The following is a 10,805-nucleotide window of genomic DNA, read 5'->3' on the forward strand; positions in this document are numbered from 1 at the left end:
GATGTACAGCAGTAGTTATATAGGATGAACCATGACTAGAATACAGTATATACATATGAAGTGGACAGCAGTAGTTATATAGGATGAACCAGGACTAGAATACAGTATATACATATGAAGTGGACAGCAGTAGTTATATAGGATGAACCATGACTAGAATACAGTATATACATATGAAGTGGACAGCAGTAGTTATATAGGATGAACCATGACTAGAATACAGTATATACATATGAAGTGGACAGCAGTAGTTATATAGGATGAACCAGGACTAGAATACAGTATATACATATGAAGTGGACAGCAGTAGTTATATAGGATGAACCAGGACTAGAATACAGTATATACATATGAAGTGGACAGCAGTAGTTATATAGGATGAACCAGGACTAGAATACAGTATATACATATGAAGTAGACAGCAGTAGTTATATAGGATGAACCAGGACTAGAATACAGTATATACATATGCATATGCTGTCCACTTCATATGTATATACTGTATTCTAGTCCTGGTTCATCCTATATAACTACTGCTGTCCACTTCATATGTATATACTGTATTCTAGTCCTGGTTCATCCTATATAACTACTGCTGTCCACTTCATATGTATATACTGTATTCTAGTCATGGTTCATCCTATATAACTACTGCTGTCTACTTCATATGTATATACTGTATTCTAGTCCTGGTTCATCCTATATAACTACTGCTGTCCACTTCATATGTATATACTGTATTCTAGTCATGGTTCATCCAATATAACTACTGCTGTCCACTTCATATGTATATACTGTATTCTAGTCATGGTTCATCCTATATAACTACTACTGTACATCTACTATTCTTCAGATATACTACAGATGTACTCCAAATTGTCTATGCATCACATCACAGTACACAGTGTATATATATATATATATCATTGCTTGTCCTAATATTTTCATTGACTTTTTAGATTTGCCCTCTGTGAGCTGGGAACACAAGCATTGTTAGATATTACTGCACTGTTGGAACCAGGAACACAAGCATTGTTAGATATTACTGCACTGTTGGAGCTGGGAACACAAGCATTGTTAGATATTACTGCACTGTTGGAGCTGGGAACACAAGCATTGTTAGATATTACTGCACTGTTGGAGCCAGGAACACAAGCATTGTTAGATATTACTGCACTGTTGGAGCTGGGAACACAAGCATTGTTAGATATTACTGCACTGTTGGAGCTGGGAACACAAGCATTGTTAGATATTACTGCACTGTTGGAGCCAGGAACACAAGCATTGTTAGATACTACTGCACTGTTGGAACCAGGAACACAAGCATTTCACTTCACCCACAATAACATCTGATAAATATGTGTATGAAACCAATAAAATAAAATGTGATTGTATTGTTGAAAGTGTTAGATAATTCTCAATCCGTGTTGTGTCTTGTCTAAGAACAGCCCTTAGCCGCGGTACTGTATAATAACCATATATCACACCTCCTCAGGACTTATTGATTTATAAGGCATTATAAAGGTGATTAAAATAATGATACATACGTACTTCATAGAAAACTGTTACCCTTCATATATTCTAACAACTCACATTTTAAGATTCATTATGTCATTTGTTCCATGTTAAGGGCTCTAACATTGGAACAAGACTATTTGTCTCCCTCTTGATGTTGCTTGCAGTTCCTCTCTCTCTTCCTCCCTCCCTCTAACCCCACCCTCCCTCTAACCCCACCCCTCTGGCAGAACCAGGAAGTCCATCCCCCTTCACAAACTCTCTTCTGAGGAAACGAAACTGATCTGAGTCTCTGTGTCGTCTGTCTGTGTGAGAGTGAACAACCGTCCAAATGGCTCAACAGGGAGTTCTGCTGGACCAGGACCAGTTCTGTTGTTCTGTCTGTCTGGATCTACTGAAGGAACCAGTCGCCATCCCCTGTGGACACAGTTACTGTAGGAGCTGTATTGAGGGCTGCTGGGATCAGGATGTTCTGAAAGGGGTCTATAGCTGTCCTCAGTGCAGAGAGACCTTCACTCCAAGGCCTAATCTGAGGAAAAATAACATGTTGGCTGAGGTGGTGGAGAAACTGAAGAAGACAGGACTCCAGGCTGCTCCCCCTCCGTCTCTGTGCTATGCTGGACCTAGAGATGTGGCGTGTGATGTCTGCACTGGGACCAGAAAGCAGAAAGCCCTCATGTCCTGTCTGGCGTGTCTGGCCTCTTACTGTGAGACTCACCTCCAATCTCACTACGAATCTCCTGCTTTGAAGAAGCACAAGCTGGTCAAAGCCACCGCACAACTACAGGAGAAGATCTGCTCTCATCATGACAAACTGCTGGAGGTTTACTGTCGTACCGATCAGCAGTGTATCTGTCTGATGTGTACAATGGATGAACATAAAGGCCATGATACAGTGTCAGCTGCAGCAGAGAGGACTGAGAAACAGGTAAGACCAGAACAACTTGTTGGTGACTGTCTGATAAACAAAGAATTAAAGATACAGTAGGAACTAAGGCTGTTTGAATATGAGATCATTGAAATGAAATGGATCCTCAGCAGAACAAATATGAACACAAACCTTGAATATATTGATATGTCAACCCAGATTCTCCAGATGTATCACCATTTTATAATGTCAAACACTATTATCATTCTGAATGGCCTTTTATGAGTCCAAAGTTCAGTCTCAACCTGTTGATACATGTAGTCCTACCATAAAAACTATAATCATTCACATAGCAACAAATACATATCATTTAGTAAATGGACCATCCATTTTTTTAGATCTTCCTCTCTATGGGCCCTATGTCACATTACTATACTATTGATCTAGTGGACTAATAAAGCTTGATAGCTGATTGAAGAGTGATTCTCCACAGAGGCAGCTGGGGATGAGTCAGCAGAAGGTCCAGCAGAGATTCCAGGAGAGAGAGAAGGAGCTGAAGGAGCTCCAACAGGCTGTGGAGTCTCTCAAGGTGAGTATTGTTGACCAGAGGAGACACACCATTTCACCTGTCTCCTCCAGTCAGAGAGAGAGAGAGAGAGAGGTAGAGGGGCCCCTATCCAATCCCACTGACCCCACTGTTGGGAACAGGTTGTCACTGCTATGGCAGTGAAGAAAGTAGAGGAGGATGGGTCAAGGCTGAGGGATCCTGAGATGATCCCTGTGAGTAGTAGATCTGTGACAGCACAGAGGGATGGGCCAACCAGTGATATATGCTTCAGTAAGGTTGGCTTCTTAGTGTTCATAGCAAATGGTTATCAACTGTACCGCAGAAATGGAATGTAAATCACTGAAAAAAAATATGTTTTGGTGGCAGCTGCAGAGAAGTATTTGGTCATACTAGATTTAACTTCAGAAGAGTTCCAGGGTGTGTTGAGTGGTGGTGTCCCTTCCTCCCAGGCCGTGGGCCTGGTTACAGGAGCAGATAGGGTCAAAGTAGTGGAATGGGGTAGTGGGTTTTAATGAGTGTAGGGTTAGTTGGCCTGGTGCAGGAGCAGATAGGGTCAAAGTAGTGGAATGGGGTAGTGGGTTTTAATGAGTGTAGGGTTAGTTGGCCTGGTGCAGGAGCAGATAGGGTCAAAGTAGTGGAATGGGGTAGTGGGTTTTAATGAGTGTAGGGTTAGTTGGCCTGGTGCAGGAGCAGATAGGGTCAAAGTAGTGGAATGGGGTAGTGGGTTTTAATGAGTGTAAGGTTACTTGGCCTGGTGCAGGAGCAGATAGGGTCAAAGTAGTGGAATGGGGTAGTGGGTTTTAATGAGTGTAGGGTTAGTTGGCCTGGTGCAGGAGCAGATAGGGTCAAAGTAGTGGAATGGGGTAGTGGGTTTTAATGAGTGTAGGGTTAGTTGGCCTGGTGCAGGAGCAGATAGGGTCAAAGTAGTGGAATGGGGGTAGTGGGTTTTAATGAGTGTAGGGTTAGTTGGCCTGGTGCAGGAGCAGATAGGGTCAAAGTAGTGGAATGGGGTAGTGGGTTTTTAATGAGTGTAGGGTTAGTTGGCCTGGTGCAGGAGCAGATAGGGTCAAAGTAGTGGAATGGGGTAGTGGGTTTTAATGAGTGTAGGGTTAGTTGGCCTGGTGCAGGAGCAGATAGGGTCAAAGTAGTGGAATGGGGTAGTGGGTTTTTAATGAGTGTAGGGTTAGTTGGCCTGGTGCAGGAGCAGATGGGGTCAAAGTAGTGGAATGGGGTAGTGGGTTTTAATGAGTGTAGGGTTAGTTGGCCTGGTGCAGGAGCAGATAGGGTCAAAGTAGTGGAATGGGGTAGTGGGTTTTAATGAGTGTAGGGTTAGTTGGCCTGGTGCAGGAGCAGATAGGGTCAAAGTAGTGGAATGGGGTAGTGGGTTTTAATGAGTGTAGGGTTAGTTGGCCTGGTGCAGGAGCAGATAGGGTCAAAGTAGTGGAATGGGGTAGTGGGTTTTAATGAGTGTAAGGTTACTTGGCCTGGTGCAGGAGCAGATAGGGTCAAAGTAGTGGAATGGGGTAGTGGGTTTTAATGAGTGTAGGGTTAGTTGGCCTGGTGCAGGAGCAGATAGGGTCAAAGTAGTGGAATGGGGTAGTGGGTTTTAATGAGTGTAGGGTTAGTTGGCCTGGTGCAGGAGCAGATAGGGTCAAAGTAGTGGAATGGGGGTAGTGGGTTTTAATGAGTGTAGGGTTAGTTGGCCTGGTGCAGGAGCAGATAGGGTCAAAGTAGTGGAATGGGGTAGTGGGTTTTTAATGAGTGTAGGGTTAGTTGGCCTGGTGCAGGAGCAGATAGGGTCAAAGTAGTGGAATGGGGTAGTGGGTTTTAATGAGTGTAGGGTTAGTTGGCCTGGTGCAGGAGCAGATAGGGTCAAAGTAGTGGAATGGGGTAGTGGGTTTTTAATGAGTGTAGGGTTAGTTGGCCTGGTGCAGGAGCAGATGGGGTCAAAGTAGTGGAATGGGGTAGTGGGTTTTAATGAGTGTAGGGTTAGTTGGCCTGGTGCAGGAGCAGATAGGGTCAAAGTAGTGGAATGGGGTAGTGGGTTTTAATGAGTGTAGGGTTAGTTAGAAGGGTGTTTTTTAGTATTATCATAATTTCCCCTTTTCCCATTTTGTATCCCATAATATCATGGATTTATATTATAGTCCAGTTGAGGCAGGTGAGATGCCTTTGGATATACGACGTAATAAATTGTCATTAGCTTATTGGGTTGAAAGGCTGTGAGGTTGAGCATCCCACTGCTACTGTTCTAGATGACTGTTGGGAATATACTAGTAGACAAGGCAGTGGTTTTGGTTGGACAGTTGGAAAGCTTGCTGATGAGAGTAGTTTCAGGGAGTTGGAGGTTGGCCCTTTCTGTGGTGATAGGGGATGTTCCTCCATGGTTACTCCCAGATCCTGTTGTTGATCTAACCTTGGTAGACAAAAGGAAAGATTGGGTCAGAAGTCAGTGATAAAGGGAAACTGGTTGACAATTACATTGGTAGAAGTTGTTATGCTTTTTTACCTCTTTTCACAGATGGATCCAAGGGCCCAGATAGTGGGCCCACAGGAGCAGGTGTTTACCTTCCTGAATGTGATGTGCAGATATGTAGAAGACTAACAGATGAACTGTCAGTGTACTCAGTTGAACTGTTGGTGATAATAGTTGTCCTCCAGTGGGTGGAGGACGTACAGCCTGTTAGAGTTATAGTATCCTCAGATTCTCTGTCTGTATTGAATAGTTTATCATCTGGTAAATCTATTAGGAGTGACCTACTATTGGAGGTATTAACCTCTCTAGGGTCGGCGGGACGAAATCGTCCCAACTACGCAACAGCCAGTTGAATCCCGTGGCGCGATTTTCAAATACCTTAGAAATGCTATTACTTCAATTTCTCAAACATATGACTATTTTACAGCATTTTAAAGACAAGACTCTCGTTAATCTAACCACACTGTCCGATTTCAAAAAGGCTTTACAACGAAAGCAAAACATTAGATTATGTCAGCAGAGTACCCAGCCAGAAATAATCAGACACCCATTTTTCAAGCTAGCATATAATGTCACATAAATCCAAACCACAGCTAAATGCAGCACTAACCTTTGATGATCTTCATCAGATGACACACCTAGGACATTATGTTATACAATACATGCATGTTTTGTTCAATCAAGTTCATATTTATATCAAAAACCAGCTTTTTACATTAGCATGTGACGTTCAGAACTAGCATACCCCCCGCAAACTTCCGGTGAATTTACTAAAAATGTACTAAATTACTCACGATAAACGTTCACAAAAAGCATAACAATTATTTTAAGAATTATAGATACAGAACTCCTCTATGCACTCGATATGTCCGATTTTAAAATAGCTATTCGGTGAAAGCACATTTTGCAATATTCTAAGTACATAGCCCGGCATCACAGGGCTAGCTATTTAGACACCCAGCAAGTTTAGCACTCATCAAAGTCAGATTTACTATAAGAAAAATGTTATTACCTTTGCTGTTCTTCGTCAGAATGCACTCCCAGGACTTCTACTTCAATAACAAATGTTGGTTTGGTTCAAAATTATCCATAGTTATATCCAAATAACGGCGTTTTGTTCGTGCGTTCAAGACACTATCCGAATGGTAAAGAAGGGTGACGAGCACGACGCATTTCGTGACAAAGAAATTCTAAATATTCCATTACCGTACTTCGAAGCATGTCAACCGCTGTTTAAAATCAATTTTTATGCCATTTTTCTCGTAAAAAAGCGATAATATTCCGACCGGGAATCTGCGCGTTTAGGTAAAAAGACGAAAGAAAATAAAGCATGGGGTCGACTCGTGCACGCGCCTAAGCCCATTGTCCTCTGATCGGCCACTATCCAAACGCGCTAATGTGTTTCAGCCTGGGGCTGCCTCGATATCATTCAGCTTTTTCCCGGGTTCTGAGAGCCTATGGGAGCCGTAGGAAGTGTCACGTTACAGCAAAGATCCTCAGTCTTCAATAAAAAGAGTCAAGATGAACAAGAACTTGTCAGACAGGTCACTTCCTGTATGCAATCTTCTCAGGTTTTTGCCTGCCATATGAGTTCTGTTATACTCACAGACACCATTCAAACAGTTTTATAAACTTTAGGGTGTTTTCTATCCAAAGCCAATAATTATATGCATATTCTAGTTACTGGGCAGGAGTAGTAACCAGATTAAATCGGGTACGTTTTTTATCCGGCCGTGTAAATACTGCCCCCTATCCCCAACAGGTTAATGTTATTATGGAGAATTGAGAGAATGGGTCTAGTAGTGAGATTCTGCTGGGTCCCAGCACATTCAGGTGTGGAATGGAATGAAATTGTAGACTAGTTAGCTAAAATAACTTTAAAACAAGATATAATATATATTAATGTTCCACTGGGTAGAGGTGAGGACAAATGTGAGATCAGAGACATTTTGATAGATGTGTGGCAGAAGAGATGGGACTCTGAGCACAAGGGACGGCATTTATATGCCCTCCAAAGAAAGGTCGGTGGACCAAGGTTCAAAGGTCAGATTAGGAAGGAAGAGGTGGTGTTTCCTCGATTGTGTTTAGGACATTGTACATTGAACTGGTCCTTCCATCTGGTTGGCAGCATGTGAATGGTTTGTGTCTGGAGGGTATTGTCAATGAAACGGTGGAGCATGTGTTGTTATATTGTTGTATGGATGTTGAAGAGAGGGAAAGATTGAAGTGTAGGGTCATTGAGGTTGGACGGGGTTGGATGGGGGAGGGTCTATTAGAAGTTAGTAGGGATCTTTTTTATTTTCTCAGAAGTACTGAGTTAGGTAGGAGGATTTAGAAATGGTGTAAACCGTGATTGAACACACTCCAGCACAGTAGGAGGCGCCATGCTCCTTTAACGTTGGTTTGAGGACCTCCATTATACCATAGAAGAAGAAGAAGTTGGTAACGTGAGGTTTTGTCGTTCGTGAAGAGTGCAGCTATTCTTTTGCCTATTTTCCAAATGTATTTTGTCATGGTGGGAGGGTTTGTTTATCGGTTTCCACTGTTTATCGGTTAGAGTTGAGGAGGGAGTAGGGTAGTTTGATGTCCTCAACCGAGTGGAGAAGAAACGCTGTCTCTTCAGGTGCGTTGTGGAGAATGGTGTGGAGGAATTATTGATCCTGGTCGGTGAACAGGTGGGAGAGGAACATATACACTCTGTATCCAGAATGAACAAGGCGGTGGTTGTGGTAATGTAAAAGGTGAGTCTTGTTACCCGGCTAGTTACCAGTATGATTTATGTGAGGGGTTGTGTTGGTGCCGATTTCGACAAGAGTAGTGGTGTCTAATCTGCCTCCGTTTATTACCACCGAACAGATCCGTAAAGAGTTGGTTCGTTTTGCTAAATGTGGAAGTGTTTTTCTGAACGAAATTCAAGGTTAAACAGGGGAGGGGTGGTACACAGGGTTTGTTAGCACAGAGGAGCCCAGTGATATAATATTATATATATATAATATTACTATATGTCCCAGCTGTTTGCTGTGGTTTTGAAGTAATTATCTTCCAGCCCGCGTTAACCTTGTAGGTTTACCTCAGGTAACTTATTATTAACTATCCTTGTAGGTTTACCTCAGGTAACTTATTATTAACTATCCTTGTAGGTTTACCTCAGGTAACTTATTATTAACTATCCTTGTAGGTTTACCTCAGGTAACTTATTATTAACTATCCTTGTAGGTTTACCTCAGGTAACTTATTATTAACTAACCTTGTAGGTTTACCTCAGGTAACTTATTATTAACTATCCTTGTAGGTTTACCTCAGGTAACTTATTATTAACTATCCTTGTAGGTTTACCTCAGGTAACTTATTATTAACTAACCTTGTAGGTTTACCTCAGGTAACTTATTATTAACTATCCTTGTAGGTTTACCTCAGGTAACTTATTATTAACTAACCTTGTAGGTTTACCTCAGGTAACTTATTATTAACCATCCTTGTAGGTTTACCTCAGGTAACTTATTATTAACTATCCTTGTAGGTTTACCTCAGGTAACTTATTATTAACCATCCTTGTAGGTTTACCTCAGGTAATTTATTATTAACTATCCTTGTAGGTTTACCTCAGGTAACTTATTATTAACTAACCTTGTAGGTTTACCTCAGGTAACTTATTATTAACTAACCTTGTAGGTTTACCTCAGGTAACTTATTATTAACTATCCTTGTAGGTTTACCTCAGGTAACTTATTATTAACTAACCTTGTAGGTTTACCTCAGGTAACTTATTATTAACTCTCCTTGTAGGTTTACCTCAGGTAACTTATTATTAACTAGGTTACAGCTACTTGGTGAGGAAGCTCACTGGTCACCTGGTTATAGATTGTATTGACCATATAGGGATGGTTGGCGCAAAGCCTTCAAACGTTAAACATGTTCTGGTCATGGTTATCTGTATATATATATTTTTTTATATATAAAAAGGTGTAAATTCTCAACAAATCGCATGTCCCTGTTCTCTTTTTCAAGATGTGGCCGATTTAAACAGTCAGAAGAAAGAAAAAAAAGAAATAACCTTTTTTTATTTGTTTCTAAATGGCTGCTGGGTAATATGATAATCGTTGAAATCTGTTGGTTCGTAGACATCAAATAGAGAGAATGCTGCGCAGGTTCACTGAGTTGTAAACCTAATGGATAGGTGGAGATCATTGATTTGTAGCTCTGACTCAGTTGCTACCTCAGATTATGACCCTATCAAGTGTGGTGAATGAGGTATGTAGTTCCCACAGAAGACCACAGGGAGGAGCAAGAGAGATATAAACCCATACAGTTTATCTCTTTAAATACCCTGAACCTAACAATCAATCTAATGTATTTATGAAGACCTTTTTACATCAGCAGATGTCACAAAGTGCTGTACAGAAACTCTAACCCTACGTATAACCTGTTTTATCCTGAACCCTAATTCTAGGGTAGGGTAGCCTAGAACCCCTTTAGAAACTATTATAGTAATAATATTATGTTAGTAAATACCATTATAGTACTAAATAGGTTCTATTGTTATTTTTTAAATAAAACCTATGTATAGTACTTAGCATTTAACTGTTTTTTTGTTATTTTATTATATTTATTATTTAGAGGAGTCTGTCTAAATAATGAAAAGTTAAGTTATTGCCAGACTTTTTAATGAAACCTTTATTTAACCAGGCAGGTCAGTTAAGAACAAATTCTATTTACAATGACGGCCTCCTGGGGACCAGTGGGTTAACTGCCTTGTTCAGCGGCAGAACAACAGAGTTTTACCTTGTCAACTCTGAGGTCTCCCATTGTTTCCGAAAGGGGAAAGTTTTTACCAATTGTTGGTAGTTAAAACGTAAACCAGTTATTATTATAATACAGTTTTTATGGCTTGGTCCTAAGAACAGGTTTTAGTGGTAAATTAAAAGGTAGTTTTTTTTGGGTGCCATTTATGGAAAACTGAATTGGGTTTGTGGCTGGATCAGCAGCTCTTCATCATGCGGCCGGAGAGACTCAATACAACAGGGGTCTCTGATTTCTATGCTGCAGTACTGAGGGCCTGGCAGCTGCTGAGACCCACACGAGAGGAGGGGGGGGGGGGGTGCCTGGGCCGTGGGTCTGGGAGGAACCACTGATCACTGGGTTTGGTGGACCTGGAGAGCAGGGTGGCAGCGTTCTGACTCAAAGCAGCACAGAGGCTACTGTACCGTACGGAGGTGGGCTTAGCGGGAGGGAAGGGGCATCAGAGGCAGGGGGTTGTGTATTAACTAACTGCTATCTCTCTCTGTCTCTCTCTCTCTGTCTCTCTCTCTCTGTCTCTCTCTCTCTGTCTCTCTCTCTCTCTCACTCTCTCTCTCTCTCTCTCTCTCTCTCTGTCCCTC

General features: G+C 41.6%; 1 protein-coding gene across 1 annotated transcript in view; it reads left to right on the plus strand.

The window, feature by feature from the left end:
• The first annotated feature begins 1,725 nt into the window (after positions 1–1,725).
• The window catches only part of LOC145877302 (tripartite motif-containing protein 16-like), a 12,286-nt gene continuing 3,206 nt past the window's right edge, over positions 1,726–10,805 (plus strand). Inside the window, exons 1-2 of the mRNA XM_082972611.1 lie at positions 1,726–2,443; positions 2,877–2,972. Of these exons, the coding sequence (XP_082828737.1) occupies positions 1,847–2,443; positions 2,877–2,972 (693 nt within the window). The 5' untranslated portion in view covers positions 1,726–1,846. The remainder of the gene's footprint in view (positions 2,444–2,876; positions 2,973–10,805) is intronic.

Source organism: Salmo salar, unplaced genomic scaffold (assembly GCF_965601325.2).
Source record: "Salmo salar unplaced genomic scaffold, fSalSal1 ptg000838l, whole genome shotgun sequence".
NCBI lineage: Eukaryota > Metazoa > Chordata > Actinopteri > Salmoniformes > Salmonidae > Salmo > Salmo salar.